The 20090-nt window shown below is 40.1% G+C and overlaps 1 protein-coding gene across 1 annotated transcript in view; it reads right to left on the reverse strand.

Moving 5' to 3' along the window:
• The window catches only part of EPRS1 (glutamyl-prolyl-tRNA synthetase 1), a 327712-nt gene that overhangs the window by 297092 nt on the left and 10530 nt on the right, over positions 1-20090 (reverse strand). The window contains exons 2-3 of the mRNA XM_053712775.1: positions 15790-15874; positions 6811-6911 (exon numbers count right to left, since the gene is read on the reverse strand). Coding sequence (XP_053568750.1) covers positions 6811-6839 — 29 coding nt within the window. The 5' untranslated portion in view covers positions 6840-6911; positions 15790-15874. The remainder of the gene's footprint in view (positions 1-6810; positions 6912-15789; positions 15875-20090) is intronic.

The raw sequence follows: 20090 nt of genomic DNA on the forward strand, positions 1-20090 counted from the left end.
CCAGTTTTGCAGAACAAAAACAAAATTTATGCTTACCTGATAAATTCATTTCTCCTGTAGTGTGGTCAGTCCACGGGTCATCATTACTTCTGGGATATTATCTCCTCCCTACAGGAAGTGCAAGAGGATTCACCTAGCAGAGCTGCCACATAGCTCCTCCCCTCTACGTCACCTCCAGTCATTCGACCAAAGGACCAACGAGAAAGGAGAAGCCCAAGGGTGTAGTGGTTCAACAGAAGCCTCATTCTTAAAGGCCCAAGTGGAAGCCACAGCTCTAGTAGAATGAGCTGTAATTCTTTCAGGAGGCTGCTGTCCAGCAGTCTCATAGGCTAATCGTATTATGCTACGAAGCCAAAAAGAGAGAGAGGTAGCCGAAGCTTTTTGACCTCTCCTCTGGCCAGAATAAACGACAAACAGGGAAGACGTTTGACGAAAACTCCTTAGTTGCCTGTAGATAAAATTTCAGGGCACGGACTACATCTAGATTGTGTAGCAGACGTTCCTTCTTCGAAGAAGGATTAGGACACAAAGATGGAACAACAATCTCTTGATTGATATTCCTGTTAGTGACCACCTTAGGTAGGAACCCAGGTTTAGTACGCAGAACTACCTTGTCTGAATGAAAAATCAGATAAGGAGAATCACAATGTAAGGCAGATAACTCAGAGGACTCTTCGAGCCGAGGAAATAGCCATTAAAAACAGAACTTTCCAAGATAACAACTTGATATCAATGGAATGAAGGGGTTCAAACGGAACACCCTGTAAAACATTAAGAACTAAGTTCAAACTCCATGGCGGAGCAACAGTTTTAAACACAGGCTTGATCCTAGCTAAAGCTGACAAAAAGCTTGAACGTCCGGAACTTCTGACAGACGTTTGTGTAAAAGAATGGACAGAGCTGAAATCTGGTCCCTTTAAAGAACTAGCGGATAACCCCTTTTCTAAACCTTCTTGTAGAAAAGACAATATCCTTGGAATCCTAACCTTACTCCATGAGTAACTCTTGGATTCGCACCAATATAAGTTTTTACGCCATATTTTATGGTAAATCCTTCTGGTAACAGGCTTCCTAGCCTGTATTAAGGTATCAATAACTGGCTCAGAAAACCCACGTTTTGATAAAATCAAGCGTTCAATTTCCAAGCAGTCAGCTTCAGAGAAGTTAGATTTTGATGTTTGAATGGACCCTGGATCAGAAGGTCCTGTTTCAGAGGTAGAGACCAAGGCGGACAGGATGACATGTCCACTAGATCTGCATACCAGGTCCTGCGTGGCCATGCAGGTGCTATTAGAATCACTGATGCTCTCTCCTGTTTGATTCTGGCAATCAATCGAGGAAGCATCGGGGAAGGGTGGAAACAACATAAGCCATCCCGAAGGTCCAAGGTGCTGTCAAAGCATCTATCAGAACCGCTCCCGGATCCCTGGATCTGGACCCGTAGCGAGGAAGCTTGGCGTTCTGACGAGACGCCATGAGATCTATCTCTGGTTTGCCCCAACGTCGAAGTATCTGGGCAAAGACCTCCGGATGAAGTTCCCACTCCCCCGGATGAAAAGTCTGACGACTTAAGAAATCCGCCTCCCAGTTCTCCACTCCCGGGATGTGGATTGCAGACAGGTGGCAAGAGTGAGACTCTGCCCCAGCGAATTATCTTTGATACTTCCATCATTGCTAGGGAGCTTCTTGTCCCTCCCTGATGGTTGATGTAAGCTACAGTCGTGATGTTGTCCGACTGAAACCTGATGAACCCCCGAGTTGTTAACTGGGGCCAAGCCAGAAGGGCATTGAGAACTGCTCTCAATTCCAGAATGTTTATTGGAAGGAGACTCTCCTCCTGATTCCATAGTCCCTGAGCCTTCAGAGAATTCCAGACAGCGCCCCATCCTAGGTAGGCTGGCGTTCTGTTGTTACAATTGTCCAGTTTGGCCTGCTGAATGGCATCCCCCTGGACAGTGTGGCCGATAAAGCCACCATAGAAGAGAATTTCTGGTCTCTTGATTCAGATTCAGAGTGGGGGACAAATCTGAGTAATCCCCATTCCACTGACTTAGCATGCACAATTGCAGCGGTCTGAGGTGTAGGCGTGCAAAAGGTCCTACGTCCATTGCCGCTACCATTAAGCCGATCACCTCCATGCATTGAGCTACTGACGGGTGTTGAATGGAATGAAGGACACGGCATGCATTTTGAAGCTTTGGTTAACCTGTCTTCTGTCAGGTAAATCTTCATTTCTACAGAATCTATAAGAGTCCCCAAGAAGGGAACTCTTGTGAGTGGAAAGAGAGAACTCTTCTTTTCGTTCACCTTCCATCCATGCGACCTTAGAAATGCCAGTACTAACTCTGTATGAGACTTGGCAGTTTGAAAGCTTGAAGCTTGTATCAGAATGTCGTCTAGGTACGGAGCTACCGAAATTCCTCGCGGTCTTAGTACCGCCAGAAGAGTTACCCAGAACCTTTGTGAAGATTCTTGGAGCCGTAGCCAGTCCGAATGGAAGAGCTACAAACTGGTAATGCCTGTCTAGAAAGGGCATACCTTAGATACCGGTAATAATTTCTGTGAATCGGTTATGTGAAGGTAAGCATCCTTTAAATCCACTGTGGTCATGTACTGACCCTCTTGGATCATGGGCAAAATTGTTCGAAATCGTTTCCATCTTGACGATGGAAATCTTAGGAATTTGTTTAGGATCTTTAAATCCAAGATTGGCCTGAAAGTTCCCTCTTTTTTGGGAACTACAAACAGATTTGAGTAAAACCCTTGTCCTTGTTCCGAGCCGCGGAACTGGATGGATCACTCCCATTAATAAAAGATCTTGTACGCAGCGTAGGAACGCTTCTTTCTTTATTTGGTTTGTTGATAACCTTGACAGATGAAATCTCCCTCTTGGGGGAGAGGATTTGAAGTCCAGAAGGTATCCCTGAGATATGATCTCTAATGCCCAGGGATCCTGAACATCTCTTGCCCAAGCCTGGGCGAAGAGAGAAAGTCTGCCCCCTACTAGATCCGGTCCCGGATCGGGGGCCCTCGATTCATGCCGTCTTAGGGGCAGCAGCAGGTTTCCTGGCCTGCTTGCCCTTGTTCCAGGACCTGGTTAGGTTTCCAGCCTTGTCTGTAGCGAGCAACAGCTCCTTCCTGTTTTGGTGCAGAGGAGGTTGATGCTGTTCCTGCTTTGAAATTACGAAAGGAACGAAAATTAGACTGTCTAGCCCTAGGTTTGGCTTTGTCCTGAGGCAGGACATGGCCTTTACCTCCTGTAATGTCAGCGATAATCTCCTTCAACCCGGGCCCGAATAAGGTTTGCCCTTTGAAAGGTATATTAAGCAATTTAGATTTAGAAGTAACATCAGCTGACCAGGATTTTAGCCACAGTGCTCTGCGTGCCTGAATGGCAAATCCGGAATTCTTAGCCGAAGTTTAGTTAAATGTACTACGGCATCTGAAATAAATGAGTTAGCTAACTTAAGGGCTTTAAGTTTGTCTGTAATCTCATCTAGTGTAGATGATTGAAGTGTCTCTTCCAGAGACTCAAACCAAAATGCTGCTGCAGCCGTGACAGGCGCAATACATGCAAGAGGTTTGCAATATAAAACCTTGTTGAACAAACATTTTTCTAAAGGTAACCCTCTAACTTTTTATCCATTGGATCTGAGAAGGCACAGCTATCCTCCTCCGGGATAGTGGTACGCTTAGCTAAAGTAGAAACTGCTCCTCCACCTTAGGGACCGTTTGCCATAAGTCCCTTGTGGTGGCGTCTATTGGAAACATTTTTCTAAATATCGGAGGGGGGTGAGAACGGCACACCGGGGTCTATCCTCCTTAGTAATCAATTTCAGTAAGTCTCTTAGGTATAAGGAAAAAATCAGTACTCGCCGGTACCGTCAAAATATTTATCCAACCTAACACATTTTTCTCTGGTATTGCAACTTTGTTACAATCATTCAGAGCCGCTAACACCTCCCCTAGTATTACACGGAGGTTTTCCAGCTTAAATTTAAAATTTGAAATATCTGAATCCAATCTATTTGATCAGAACCGTCACCCACAGAATGAAAGTTCTCCGTCCTCATGTTCTGCCGCCTGTGACGCAGTGTCTGACATGGCCCTAATATTATCAGCGCACTCTGTTCTCACCCCAGAGTGATCACGGCTTGCCTCTAAGTTCTGGTAATTTAGCCAAACTTCAGTCATAACAGTAGCCATATCCTGTAATGTGATTTGAAATGGCCGCCCAGATGTACTCGGCGCTACAATATCACGCACCTCCCGAGCGGAGAGATGCAGGTACTGACACGTGAGGCGAGTTAGTCGGCATAACTCTCCCCTCGTTGTCTGGTGAAATATGTTCAATTTGTACAAATTGACTTTTTATTTAAAGTAGCATCAATACAGTTAGTACATAAACTTCTATTGGGCTCCACTTTGGCATTAGCACATATAGCACATGTATCTTCCTCTGAATCAGACATGTTTTAAACACACTAGCAAATAACTAGCAACTTGGAATGCTTTTTCAAGTAATTTACAATAATATGAAAACGAAACTGTGCTATAAGAAGCACAGAAAAAATTATGACAGTTATAGGCATCAATCTTTGTCAGAAATATACAATTTTAGCAAAGGATTGATCCCATTAGCAAAGGATAACTAACCCAGGCAGCAGAAAAAATACACAAATAAACGTTTTTTATCACAGTCAACTACAATCTTCACAGCTCTTGCTGTGATGATTACCTCCCTCAAAAAAGGCTTTGGAGATCCCTGAGTTTCTGTAGAGATGAACCGGATCATGCAGGAAGAAAATGGAACCTCTGACTGAGTTTTTTTGATGCGTAGTAAAAGCGCCAAAAATGGCCCCTCCCCCTCACACATAACAGTTGAGAAGAGATCAGTGAACTGCTTTAATTTAAACAAAAACTATTGCCAAGTGGAAAAAAATAGTGCCCAAAACATTTTTTCACCAGTACCTCAGAGAAAATAAACGTTTTTAACATGCCAGCAAAAAAAAACTGTTTAACCTCAATAAATTAATTGTTAATTAAAACCTATTTGCAAGTCCCTGCAAATTAGGTTAAGTCTATGCATACAGTATAATCCAGTGAAGTACCATTCCCCAGAATACTGAAGTGTAAAATATACATACATGACAGCCTGATACCAGCTACATCTACTGCATTTAAGGCTGAGTTTACATTATAACGGTTAATGGCAGGATTTTCTCATCAATTCCATGTCAGAAAATAACAAACTGCTACATACCTCTTTGCAGATTAATCTGCCCGCTGTCCCCTGATCTGAAGTTTACCTCTCCTCAGATGGCCGAGAAACAGCAATATGATCTTAACTACTCCGGTCTAAAATCATAGAAAAAAAACTCCGGTAGATTCTTCTTCAAATTCTACCAGAGAATAAATAACACACTCCGGTGCTATTATAAAATAAACTTTTGATTGAGGTAATAAACTAATTAAATCACCACAGTCCTCTCACACATCCTATCTATTTGTTGGGTGCAAGAGAATGACTGGAGGTGACGTAGAGGGGAGGAGCTATGTGGCAGCTCTGCTGGGTGAATCCTCTTGCACTTCCTGTAGGGGAGGAGATAATATCCCAGAAGTAATGATGACCCGTGGACTGACCACACTTAACAGGAGAAAACGGTTATATTAATACACTTTTTACCTCCGCGATTACCTTGTATATAAGACTCTGTAGACTGCCCCTCACCTCAGTGTGCTATTTACAATTTTGAGTGTTGATTCCCGCATAACCATTATCAATATCTACCAGAGTGAGCACAATATTATCTATATGGCACACCTGAACTTGCACTGTCTGGCTGTGTTGCAAGATTGTAAAAAGCTTAAAGAAAAGCACTGAGATAAGACATCCTGCGAGGGCTTAGAAACAGGCAATCCTTAAAGGGACATTAAACACCTTTGAGATTGTAATATAAAATGATAAATTGTGTATTTAAAAAAAAAAAAAAAAAAAAAAGTCTGCAATATACTTACAATTTCATAATGGAATTACAGGAAAAGGGGACAAAATAGAGTTTTTTAGTTCAGAACATTGGTATATCCCCACACAAGCCATTGGCTGCACACTCTAGTGACCTATTTAGAACTGTCCCTAATTGGCCACAGCAGAGAAGGTAACTTAAGTTACAACATGGCAGCTCCCATGGTTTTATAGACACTAAAAACTTTACACTTATTTTGCCAATATTTAAACAGCTAAAGTAACTTTAAAAAAAATACATCTATTTGTTATTCTCAGAATAAACGTTTCTTTGAATGCATCATTCTATCAAGCATTTGCTTAATGTTTTAATGTCTATTTAAGGGCTATAAAGTATATTAATATAACAATGTGCTTATGCAAAGCTGGGGAGTAGGTTAAGGGAATTATCTTTTTAAACAATAAAAAAATCAAGTCGATTGTCCCTTGCAGCAAAAAGGGGGTAACGTGATAACTAAAATACACTGCTCTTAAAGGGATTACTACAATCTTAAAGGGTTTCTTGGCCCCTTTAAGTATACAGAACACAAACCAGTTATCTATGGTGAGAGTGTGAAAAGCAAATAGATGATGAATATATTTATTTTTACTGTGGCTCGTGCAAACATTTTGCAAGGTGTTTAATTTTGATTTTAAAATAGGCATTGAAGTATTTTTTGCTGATTTCAAGACAAGAAATTTGAGTTATTTGTGCTCCACATTAACAATGAGGTAGTTGCTCGAGATAACTCAAAATGGAACCAGATAACAGTTAGCTTGACAGAAAAAAAAATGTTTACTAACCTTCAGTGTGCTCCAGTAGATTTGACCCCATATAATTTAGTTTCTTTGGCAAGTCCTGGCCAAGTACCTGACGATGGAGTTCACATCAGTGAAAGAAACATTACTGCACCAAAAAAACAAATGCATCAGTGTTTTACACATGAGTTGTTGCATTCACAAATGGTGAAATCCCACAAATATGTTAAGCATGCGCCTTACAAAAAAACATCTTATTTAAAACGACACTAAACCCAAATGTTTTCTTTCATGATTCAGATAGAGCATGCAATTTTAAGCAACTTTCTAATTTACTCCTATTATCAATTTTTTTTGTTCTCTTGCTATCTTTATTTGAAAAGCAGGAATGAAAGATTAGGAGCTGGCCCATTTTTAGGTTTCAGCACTTGGGTACTGGTTGCTGATTGGTGGGTAAATGTAGCCACCAATCAGCAAGCAGCATCTGGGTGCTTAACAAAAATAGGCCGTCTCCCTAAACTTATATTCTGCTTTTTTAAATAAGATACAAAGTGGGAGGCGGAGCACTGCAGCCGTCAGTGATGCCGCATTCCCTTGAGGCTCCTGACACGGAGGAAAGAAACCCGCCACTATCTGAGATACAATCTCCTCCAGACATTGAAAATAGTCAGGGGAGTGACCGGAGCTTCCACTGCCACCGCTGAGCGCTATTAATCCACTGTGGCCTTTGCATACACTGACAAGCAGAGCGTCTCTTGCCTGTGACACGCAAAAGGCCGCAGCCTGACTTGGAGTGGAGAACGGACCACGCTGTTTGCTCTACCGATGTCTACATTAGAGGTCTGTATAGTTCAGCAATCACAGAGAGAGAGGGTGAGGGGACACGCAAGTACATAGCATCATTCACCTGGCTTGGCGACTGTGACACTGATCAGCCTTTACAGCTTACAGTGCCAAATCATAACAGACCACAGTGTGCTGCACAACTTGCTACATGGCCATTGCTGGGACTTTTTTCACAGTTTAATAAACATATATAATCTGACATGGCAGTGTAGTGAGTGCCCTACTTAAACAAGCAGGCCTCTATGTTTGAACTCTATTCATATAACGGCTCTGTGGACTGTCCTGTTTGACCTGGAACCCACTCTGGGATACATGCTCCTAAAAGGGTGTTTAATCTAACATATAGAGCTTGAGACACGGTCACCCACCATAGCAACTCCGCTACATCCCTGTTTTTCTTTTCTCCCCTTGGCATTGCAAATAGCTGGGGAATCTGGACATTGATTTAAGGAATACCGCATTTTAGTCCATACACCACCTGATCTAACCTTAAACGTACGTGCTGGACCTGGCGCACGCTACACACACCTCAATACCTCTGGCTCTTGGCTAATCTCTAACCTAGTCTCCCCAGAGAGCACTTAACAATGACAAGCCGCAGAATGGCCAGAGCAGATAAACTTCTGAAAGCAGCCCCCTTCAGGTCAGAGTACCTCCAGCACCTTTTTCAAACAGTTTGAAAAGAGGAAGACCATAGACTCCTCCATAACTGAGGGAGAAGATGAACTTCAGTAGGTGGGACCTGCTCATTAACAGATGACGGCCACTGTCACCATTAAAGGCCATGGAAAGCCCTCATAGCTCAAGTGAAGGGGGTGTATACGGTGAGGAATGTGCAGATTTAAAAACGGGAGATCAATGAGCCTGGGTTTCAGAGTTGAAACGCTTGAGGATGATAGAGAAGAACTTGTTAAGGAAATGACGGAAATGTCACAGCAGATCCAGCTTCAAACAAACCACAATTTGTACTTTAGAATCTAAGATGGATGACATAGAAAATCGCACGAGACGCAACAACCTTCGCGTCAGGTGGAAGTGCCCGAATCAGTAGCTGCCTGACGCTATACACATCACATTTTACAAGAATATTTTCAAGCTCTTGCAATCGCCAGCTCATGTGTAATTGCAGAGATCCAATAGAGAGGGCTCACCGCACCCTTTACGCCCAAAACCAAATGAGAATCAACCCCCAAGAGACATTGTGATCTGTTTTCAAAGCTTCAGGGACAGAGAAAAAATTCTTAACTATGCTCGGCAACAGCATAACTTCTCCCACCTGGGATCGAAGATCCAGATTTTCCAAGACTTGTCATCTAGGACCCTACAGCTGCGAAGGGAATTTAATGTCATCACTTCACATCTCAGGACCCAGAAGATTCCCTACAGGTGGGGGTTCCCTGTATCCTTCAGGTCATTAAAGGTGGGAAAAAGCTGGAATGTAAAGATCCAAGAGAGGCCACTTCTTTTTGTGAACTTCTGGGAATACCATCCCCGGAGGAGCCCGCAAATGTACCACCGCTACAGAAGCAGTCAGCCTCTACACACCCTAAGACCCCAAGAAGCACTTGGTCGGAGGTGGTGAATAAAATGTCTAAGAGAAACCATCTCCTACACTCAGGCTACCTTAGACAGCACCTGAACTGACCTTGAAGAAAATGCCTCAAAAACTCCCTCTGGACTTCTATCTTTTAACAATGCAGTCCAGGTCAAGTGAGTTATCAAAAGACTGTATGACTCTTACATTTATTTCAGCAGTTAGGGCTATAATTTATACCTATAGATAGGAAATCTTAATAAGAATACTCACTGCTGTGGAAGTTATACATTGATAACATGTTGGTTTTACCCTAGTGAGATTACTGTTATGTACTAAGTTTTCAGCCTGTTTTTGCTGTGCAAGTTACTTTAAAATTAACGTTAAATGTTGAATGAATGCTGTTGTGCCTTTTTTCCCTTTTTTTTTTTTTTTTTTTTTTTCTCTCTCCTTATCCCTCTTGTAAGATGTGATGGGGGGAGGAGGGGGAGAGAGAAGAAATGGTAATGTATTTGTGTGCTCGGTCACCTCTCTCCTTCTCTTCCCTCTTAGTACTGCTCCGACTTCTTTACCAAAGAAACTTGTGGCGGGCTTTCTTGTACGGTGCTAAGCCCCCTACTTCCTTACTGTTTCTTATTTTTCTCTTCTTTTCTTCTTTTAATATCAAAGTTTTCATTTTTAATTTTGCATATATTCATTACATTCTAACCCTACTCCTTCCCGTCCTTCCTACCCTTTTTTCCCCTGGTTCCCCACCCGCCCCTTTTTGTTACCCTTTTCCCCCCCCCTCCATCAGATATCTCATTTAAATCAACACATCGCCCGTAAGCAGTAACCTTCACTCCCTCCCCCACAATATCCTTTCATTCTCCAGACCACCACCCCTAGACCTTCTCGCATACCTCTTTTGCCTACGAATACATTGCTCAGTGTGCAATCTCATACACTACTGAGGTGAGGACACAGCACCCCTTAACTCCTCGTAGTTCCTTAAGTTTAGTGACCCTACACATAGATTTATGATGCACCCACCGGTGCACCTGCAAACACATTCACCATAGCTACACAGAATGTAAAAAGGCTTCTTATCCGCAGAGAACGGTTCTTTAAGCTTTTCATGACCTCTATAAGAAACAAATTGACATCCTCCTCTTGCTAGGAAACTCATTTTATAAAACTCAAAGAACCCAACTTATCGACATTCTACTATGACAGCATTTTCTGTGCTCGGGCCCCGACAGGAGAAATGGTGTTTGTATCTCTTTTAAAAGAGGGACCCCTTTTGAGATGTACAAAAGTATACGGATGCTGAGGGCAGAATTCTAGTTCTATGTAGGCCTTCTCTATGGAAGACCCATTACAATTGCCAATCTATATGCACCCATTCGCCCCACACCCTCCTTCTTTCGCAAAGCCATTAATCAGTTACTTGATATAGCCAGAGGCCCTATTATACTTGGCGGTTGATTTCAATTTCCCCCTCAATCCTACCCCTGGACACATCCACAGGCAGGTCGTACCTAATCACAGAAGAATAGAGCCAATTGGTCTGCGATACAATCCCTACCACTTTTCGATACATGGCGATTTACTCACACTCACACTAGGGACTACACTTTCTTCTCGCACCCACAAAAAACCTACACACCGCCTGGATTACCTACTTTGCGACCAGTCTATATTAACATCTTTAAAAGACTCCAGGATTAGCCACACCGTATGGTCAGACCACAGTGCGGTGATTAACTCTTTTATCTGGTCCTAAACCCCTGAATCGCCCGATTTGGAGATTAAATGACCTTATCTTCTCTGACCCCCAAATATTAACTGATATTGTCGAAAAGACCACAGAATTTTTTACAATAAACAGATCTGTCGACACGTCGGTCGCTAACAATTGGGAAACATATAAGTGCTTTATAAGGGGGGAACTTATTAAACATACTAAAAGACAACGTCAGCAGAGAGCATCGTTGTATAACTCCCTTACCTCTAAATTAACACAAGCCGAACATGACCACAAAATCAACCCCCAATCGGACCAACACTACTCGACTTTACAACAAGCTAGGGAGGACCTGAACAGTTATCTCACTAAGTGTGCCCACTTGCGTTCCCTGACCCTAAAGGCTAAATTTTTTATAGAAAAAAACAAGGCGGGTCGCATGCTGGCAAGATCCCTTAAAAAAAAAAGAGATTTAAAACCTTCATAAAGCGAATAATCAACCCCTCAGGTCATACGTCCCTCGATAGCTCTTCAATTGTACATAACTTTGCCGACTATTATACCTCCCTATATAACATAGAATCCCCAGACCACACCACAAAGACTAATTTAATAAATGATTATCTTGGAAGAATCAAACTCCCTACTCTATCAGAGGAGGATATCTCCTCCCTAGACCGACCGTTCCATATCTCTGAAATATTGGCTGCTATTAAAACTCTGCCACAGGGAAAGGCCCCAGGCCCGGATGGCTTTACCCCTAAATACTACCACCTCTTCGCCCAACAAATTAGTCCACATCTACTGGAGCTTTTCCAATCAATTGACCACCAAGGCATATTCCCCAAAAATCTCCTGGAAGCATCTATCTCGGTCATCCCCAAACCTGGCAAACCCACTGATCAAGTTAAAAACTACCGCCCCATTTCCCTTATAAACATTGATGTTAAGCTATATGCTAAAGTGCTAGCCACGCGTATCAATAAATATCTACCCAGCCTGGTCCACACTGACCAGGTAGGCTTCATTCCGGGGAGGGAGGCTAAAGATAATTCGATACGGGTTCTTCAAACTTTGTATACAGCTAATACCAATAAATTACAAATGATGATTCTTTCCACAGATGCCGAGAAGGCTTTCGACAGGGTCGACTGGGATTTTCTCTGGTCGACCCTGTCGAAATTTGGTTTTTCCGCAACATTCATCAATAGAATTAGAGTACTATATACTAACCCCACAGCAATAGTTCGGGCTAATGATGTAGCGTCCCACAGCTTTCAAATACACAATGGCACACGTCAGGGTTGTCCCCTCTCCCCCCTCCTATTTGCCCTCACAGTGGAGACATTTGCCACCCACATTAGAGACAATACTCACATTAAAGGTTTGGAGTTTGGCTCTCTCCATCAGAAATGCCTCTTATACGCGGATGACATTTTTTTACTTTACATTCACCCCGCACTTCGATTCCTTCACTCCTGAAGGAATTTGAGGCTTTCAAGAGAGTCTCAAATTTTTCTATTAATTGGACAAATCTGTCCTTCTACCGGTCAATCTTCCTGAAGAGGAAGTCACCTACCTAGCCCAACACACCAAATTCTCGATAGATAAATCCCTGAAATACCTTGGCATACACATCTCCTCATCCATACCAGACCTCTTCGAACTTAACTATTTAACCCTTCAGAAGGAGATACGTACACTGCTTGATAATTGGCATAGACAGAACCATCTCTCTTGGCTTGGGCGAGTAAATGCGGTGTCCATGACCATTCTCCCTAAATATCTGTACTTGTTTCAAGTCCTTCCCTTAGATCTCTCCACCCAATTTCTTAGTACACAGCAAAAGATAATTGAATCCTTTGTGTGGTCCTATCAACGACCAAGAGTAGCTAAGCAGAACCTGTATCTCAGCAGAGAGAGAGGAGGTCTGGGGATCCCCAATCTGACGTATTACTACAGGGCTACCCATCTTGCTCGGATTGTGGCTTGGAACCACCTCTCTCCCTCTAAGGCGTGGGTTAAGTTGGAGACCTACCTGTTACCCGGATGCAACCTGGCTGAGATGAGTTGGATCCCTAAAAGGCACAGGCCTACAAGATGCGAACTTAACTACTATATTGCATCAACTCTTAGAGTTTGGGACAAGACCATCAAGGCTCATACCAATGTATCACGCCCAATCTCCCCCTTAACTCCACTACTTAATAACACTACATTTATGTCATCGGATCTGCTGTCCATACCACAATCGGCCGACAGTCACCGACCCTCCCCTGTTTACCGCTTTTTCCACAATGGGCAACTTAAAACACAAACAGATTTAAGCCTAGATTTCGGACCCCCTTTTCACAAATGGTTCTCATACTTTCAAGTACGACACGCCCTCCTCTCATCACCACATAAGCCAGATTTTACTAGCCCCCTCACACCATTTGAAACATTATGTACAACCCCCTCACTTAATAAATCACATATCTCTTTGATACATAAAATATTATCAAACCCTATTCCCCCATCCGCGCCCTCATACATGGCTAAGTGGGAGAAGGAACTTAATATAACATTTACACAAAAACAACAGAACAACATATTTTTAATGACGAAAAAGTCATCTATTTCTCCGATAATAGTGGAACTCAATTATAAGATTCTATTGCGCTGGTACCTTTCACCATGTCGACTCCATAACATCTTCCCGAATACCTCCCCATTGTGCTGGAGACATTGTGGGGAGACTGGTTCCCTCACACACATCTTTTGGCAGTGCCCTCTACTCAATCAGTACTGGCGAACTATAAATACTCACATCAACTCCACCCTTAACTCCAATATCGAACTAAGCCCTGTTATGATCCTACTAAATGATCTCCCAAAACTTGCATGCCACTATCGCAGGAAATTACTACAATGCTTGATAAACTGCGCTAAGCGCCTAATCCCAAGGTTTTGGAAGAAGCCGCAAGTACCCACGCCACAAATGTGGATCCGCGAAGTGGACCATGTCCTCTCACTCGAGAAGCTACATTATAGCTTTCAGGGTAAAACAGATGCCATTTTGGACATTATCTTTATATGGGAACAGAGAGATATAAAAACACTCTGAATGACTTCCCTCCTTCCAAGAGTATGCCCCGCTTAAAGTAAAGTAACTACACCTACACCTTCCCTGATATTCATCAATCATTTTCCCTCCCTCTTCTTCCTTTTTCCTGCCTCCCCTCACCCCCCCCCCCAACCCATGTTGCTGCTTGCTCTCATACTAAGCATGCTTATTATTTGTTGAATGTATAGATTGATATTGATATCTGTGATGGAGATCCTTGTGTTTTCATTTATTCCTGGTCTCAATCTGTCTTGATAGACTTTAAATTCAACTACAAGTTTCCTGATTGGAGACAGACCTGTATAAAGAGACCCTTGATGTTATTCTATAATGTTGTATGTTTTAAAATTAATAAAAAAGATTTAAAACAAAAAAAAGATACAAAGTGAACAAAGAAAAATTGATAATAGGAGTTGCTTAAAACTGCATGCTCTATCTGAATCATGAAAGAAAAAAATTGGGTTTAGAATCCCTTTAACTGTGACCAATGAGACAGAAAGACAGAGAGAGGCCATAAATTATTCCAAGAGAAAGATTTCAAATGTAGTATAACAACTTTTGAGTCAGTTTAATTCTCGTCATATTGAAATTTATAATTTTTACAAAACACACCCAAATTATGGAACTTTTTTACACTATTATTTGAAGATTTCATGTCTAGTTTTATTTATTCAGGCATATATCTCTTGAGAATTTTTAGTATATTTTTGTTGTTTTTGGTAACAGTAGTCATTTGTGGGAGCGTCACACACATTATTGCCTGCTAAGAATAGTTTATAGTACACAAATATAATGTACTTCTTCTGTGACAAAAAAAAGCACATATTTAGAGAGTAACAGAGCATACCACTGCACTGTTACAGTTAAAACTAAGATTTATTAGTACATGTTAAAAACAGTACAGTAAACAGTGTAGGTACAAGCAAAGTGGTCCTTTCATCTTCTTACGCGTTTCACACCGTATTGGCACTTTCTGAAAGAACATGTACTAAAAAATGTTTTAACCAAAGTCGGTGCAGTGGTATGGTCTGTTAATCTCTTAATGTGCCCCTTTTTGTCATGGCTAAGCTATTGTTTAATTGTATATAGAGGCAACATAACACCTATAGCTCAGGACAATTTGACATTTTGAGAGTGGATATTTTGTGATGAGGGAAAACAAAGAATTCCGTGGATCAAGGCATACTATACTGGCTGTACATATTGATGGGAATACATAAAAATGTGGATCTGTCATTTTATATAATGTCAATACTAACACTTGCCATATAGAGAGTTTTTATTTTGGTCTAAAATTTAGTGTATATGCAGGAAGGCTTTATTGCTCTACATACGGCTGATAAAGGCTTCTAAGGAGGGTTAGCAACTTGACATGCATATATGCTTTACTTATTTTGCAAACAAACATTTCCTGGGATTAGTTCAGACACCATATTATAAAAGAAGTGTAATTTGAAATATTTGTGTTTTCATTAGATGTTTTGAGTTGCAATTTTGTTCTAATACATCTGGTATTGGTACTATACAAATGAAAGCAACCACGTGTAGCTTTGTTGTTCGTTTGCAAAACTAACGAATGTATGCACGTCTATTAGCAATCCTTGCAAAAAGAGCATTTTATTTTCACACTTTAATGTGCTTTTGATACAAGAAATAATCAGTACAAGAAGCTTTATGATTAACATGCAATTTCCTTGGTATAGCTTTCTCTGCTAATCACAGATTCAGGTTAACCATTATTTATTTAAAATGACTGTTAATGAAGGATTAAAATTGCTTAATATGTCTATAACATTTACGTATAAAACACTTACTCAGACACCCGAAGGCTGGTTTCTTTGCCTTCATCTACCTTGATCTGTACTTGGTCTCTGAGATGTTCAACGGTCAACAGAGCTCCTGAATGCAAAACAGAACGATAATTGAAGACAATTAGAGAAAGATATAAAACAGTCAATAAAAGAGACTTCCAATAAAGGCTGTGTGAAATATATTATCTCAAAGGGATTCTACACAGCTTTGTTTGCATAAACAGAGATAAATAAAAAATGAATTCAAACATGCGAACACGCATTACTTTATAGAAACTAAACCCTTACAGATATATTTTCAATATTTAAACTAATATAAATGTAAAAATACATATACATATTTTAAGGCAAACTGGCTCCTAGGTTTTTTGGGTTATTCTCTATATATCTATATACAAATATTTACAACTAACTGTCTGGCTCCTAAAAGTTTGTGTGGCTCTCAAATTTTAAATAGATTTGTTGAACCCCGTTCTAAGTCTAATCTATGATTTGAATACATCATTATGCCTAGCATATGTTTACTGTTTAATATCCCTTGAAACCCTGCAGGGTCATGGAGATATACCAAGTGTTGTGTGAATCCCATGCTCAACATTCTCTCAAAGAAAAATCACATTCACTCTCTTCAAATATTACATTTTCTAAAAAAAAGATGCTAGCCTAGATTTATAAAACGTCACTGGGACTGTAAACGAGTAGCTTGCTGACCACTCAGGGCAAGCCATTACTGAAACCAACTTGAATAAAGCTAAATCTCAAGCTCTGTGTACAACAATATATGTGACAGTGTTCTCCACAAAAAATATTGCCAGCCGGGTGGCATTATAAAGAAACTGGATAGGGCAGTATAATATTTTCTAATATTATATCATTTTCTGCTATCCAAAGGACAAATTAATAGCATAATTTAAGAAAATGTATTTAATGATAATTAGTGCAATAAAAATGTACCATTTTTTAATATTAGATCAGTGCTTGACAAATCTGATTAAAAATTAGTAGCCAGTAAGAATATTTAGGAGCCAAGCATATTTTTAGGAGCCAGACAGTTGGATTTGTATATAGATATATGGAGAATAATCCAAAAATTTAGGAGCCAGGGGTAAAATTCTAGGAGCCAGTGGCTCCCAGGCTCCTGGGTTTGTCGAGCCCTGTATTAGATCATTTTAGCTTCTTTATGGCTAAAACTTTAGCCGGGTAGTCTGTAAAATCAGCCGGGTGGTGAACCCGCTAAAAAAGGTCCTGGGGAGAACACTGTGTGATGAGGTTACTGAAGTTGAAACAATTGATATTACTAAACGCTCAAATGTGGTTGTGGTTTTTTTCTGTAGGCTTTATTAATTTTGTATGCAAACATCATATTAAGAAAAACATGAATTTAAACACTTACATTTAATACATGACAGTAAGACAGGAGCATCAGACAAACCAACAATAACATTTCAGATGTAGGCCAGTGCACCTTACTCCAATTGATAGATCCAAATTTCAATATTTACATCTCTATAGGACTGATATCTACATAGTTATAATATACTGTATATATTTATTACAGTAAGAACTATAAAAAAAATATTTACAAACAATCAAAGGAATTGCAAAAATAAAAAGTCTCCTAAATGTGCACCAATAGTTTTATGCAAATGCACGAACCAAAACATTTAGGAACCAAGAAATAAACATCAAGGAATCATCAGGGGATGCTAAATCATCAAAACCGGTTAGTCTAAGTAGAACTATTAAAATGGCCATTATATTCTAAAATTACATTCTCTAATCCGTAAGAGCATTCAATGAGGTTAAACACACAGTTGAAATACTGTTTGGGACTTGCAATGCACTGCTGGTCCGTGCAGAAAACGCAGCTGGTCCAATCAGCAATTGCACATGAGTCGTGCGACTAGCACTGCCAATTGGATCAGCAGGGACTTCCGCTCAGGACCTGCAATGTATATCACGAGTATTTCTATTTCCTTAATGGGGTTAAAGGGACACTGAACCCAATTTTTTTTCTTTCGTGATTCAGATAGAGTTTAATTTTGACTAAAACTGTCCCTTTTAAAAAAGGGACCAATGATCCCAATTAACTAGATAAAGATCACAGAAAACAGGCATGAAACAAATATAAACAACCTGCAATACTTATTTCTTGAAAAAGATATTCATATTAGGTCAATAAAGCAAGACAACAAACTGCATATATCATCCCTATAAAAGACGTACCATTCCATCTCATTAATTAAAGGTCTATATGAAATGAACATATACACAGTTATATTTCCACATTTCTAATTTACATCCAACAGGTAATGAGACTGAAGAGCAGAAGTGCAAAATACTTATTGTTTATTCAAACTCCACCCCTTGCAGGTCTAAATAAGTGTTAAATATCCTTCATTGCTTCTCAGGTATTCACCGACATACTGAAAAGCCTACAGAATTTATTATGGGACAGTAAAGTCTTTATTTTATATTTTTTGGTTTCTCTGGAGCGTGCATGTTTCTTTAGCACTATATAGCAGCAGTGCTTGTAACAATGTCACAGTGTTATACAAATGTAAAATGAATGTTAGAGCACTTAGTTTTATCACTAGAAATGCCGCAAATTTATGTGTTTAATCCCCACAAAAAGGCCTAAAGTTAAAGTATCACTTGAAACCAGCAGAGCACAACTGGTCCCAAGCAGAAACTGCCACTGATAGTTGCACAGCTGGGTCGAGCATCTTACGCTGCTGATAGGATCAGCAGAAATTTCTGCTAGGGACCAACAGTGCTTTGTTGGTTGCCTCTTTGTGGGGTTAAACTTATAGATTTGCAGCGTCGCTAGTGATACAATCACATGCTCTAACAAATGAGAACATGTCATTTTATCACTATAATAGCCCTTTAAAATCACATGGTCTATCAGATTCATGGAAATTTGATTTTAGCTAAACTCTCCCTTTAACAACAAAACTAGTAACATTTTTGGGTCAATATTGAGGATTGGAAGAAAACAATGTTGGGAATTTTAGCGTATTCCATCTATAGAAAACTTGGTTTAACCCCTCAACTGTAATGCATTACAGAGAGGTAAGCAAAGAGGTAAATCGCTGTTTTTGCAATTGTCAATGACAAATAAGAAGTTAAAATTACTTAGGGGTTAAACCCTTGAGAGACTTAGTGGAATTCAAGATGTTAAATCCCTGTTGTGTGTTACTGGAAACTGATAAATTAAATCACTTTCTGTGTTACCATTTCATTACGTATTTTAAGCTTCTTAAAGGGCCATAATACCCAAATGTTTAAACACTTGAAAGTGAAGCAGCATAGCTGTAAAAAGCGGACTAGAAAATATCTCCTGAACATCTCTATGTAAAAAAAGAAAGATATTTTACCTCAAAAGTTCCTCAGTAGCCACCTCCCATTGTAAAGGATTTCTAAGCAGCATATCAGTGTGTCTGTCCTGGGACAGCTGAAAGGATGAGCCTCGTGAACTCTCATATTATTTCACCAATCAGGTAAAGGAAGCTTACTATGAAATCTCATGAGAGTTAAGTCAAATCTCATGAGATCACAGTAAGAGTTCATGACCTCAGCACTGCTGATGCTGATTGGCTGCTGTTCATTTCTTAATTATTTTTTTTTTTTTACCTGCAGCTGGGAGCAGGTGAAGTACAACTTTTTACACAGAACTAAATCTGCTGAGCTGAGGAGATTGTGAGGTAAAATATCTTCCTTTTTTACATAGAGATGCTCAGGTGATATTTTCCTGTCAGCTTTTTACAGTTATACTGCATCAGTTTCAAGTGATTTAGCATATGAGTATTATGTCCCTTTAAATATTTGTGTCTTTGTTATTCTTTTTAAATTAAATGCGTGACCACCTGATTTTTGTATTTGATGTAATCTAAAATGAAAAACATCATGAACTAACGAGAAGAACCATAATATTAACCATTAGTGTCATTTAAATAAGCAATAAACACAAACTTCCAGTTTAGTGTAAAACTTCCTACAATGTAAATAATCCCTTGCATGTATGCTTAAAGGGACAGTCTACAATAGAATTTTAATTGTTTTAAAAGATAGATAATCCCTTTATTACTCATTCCCCAGTTTTGCATAACCAACAGTTATATTAATATACTTTAACCTGTGATTATCTTGTATCTAAGCATCTTCTGACAGCCCCCTGATCACATGACTTTATTTATTATCTATTGACTTGCATTTAGTACTGTGTTGTGCTAACTCTTAAATAATTCCTCAGGCATGAGCACAATGTTATCTTTATGGCCCACATGAACTAGCAGTCTCCT

This window comes from Bombina bombina, chromosome 4 (genome assembly GCF_027579735.1).
Source record: "Bombina bombina isolate aBomBom1 chromosome 4, aBomBom1.pri, whole genome shotgun sequence".
In the NCBI taxonomy this organism is placed as follows: Eukaryota; Metazoa; Chordata; class Amphibia; order Anura; family Bombinatoridae; genus Bombina; species Bombina bombina.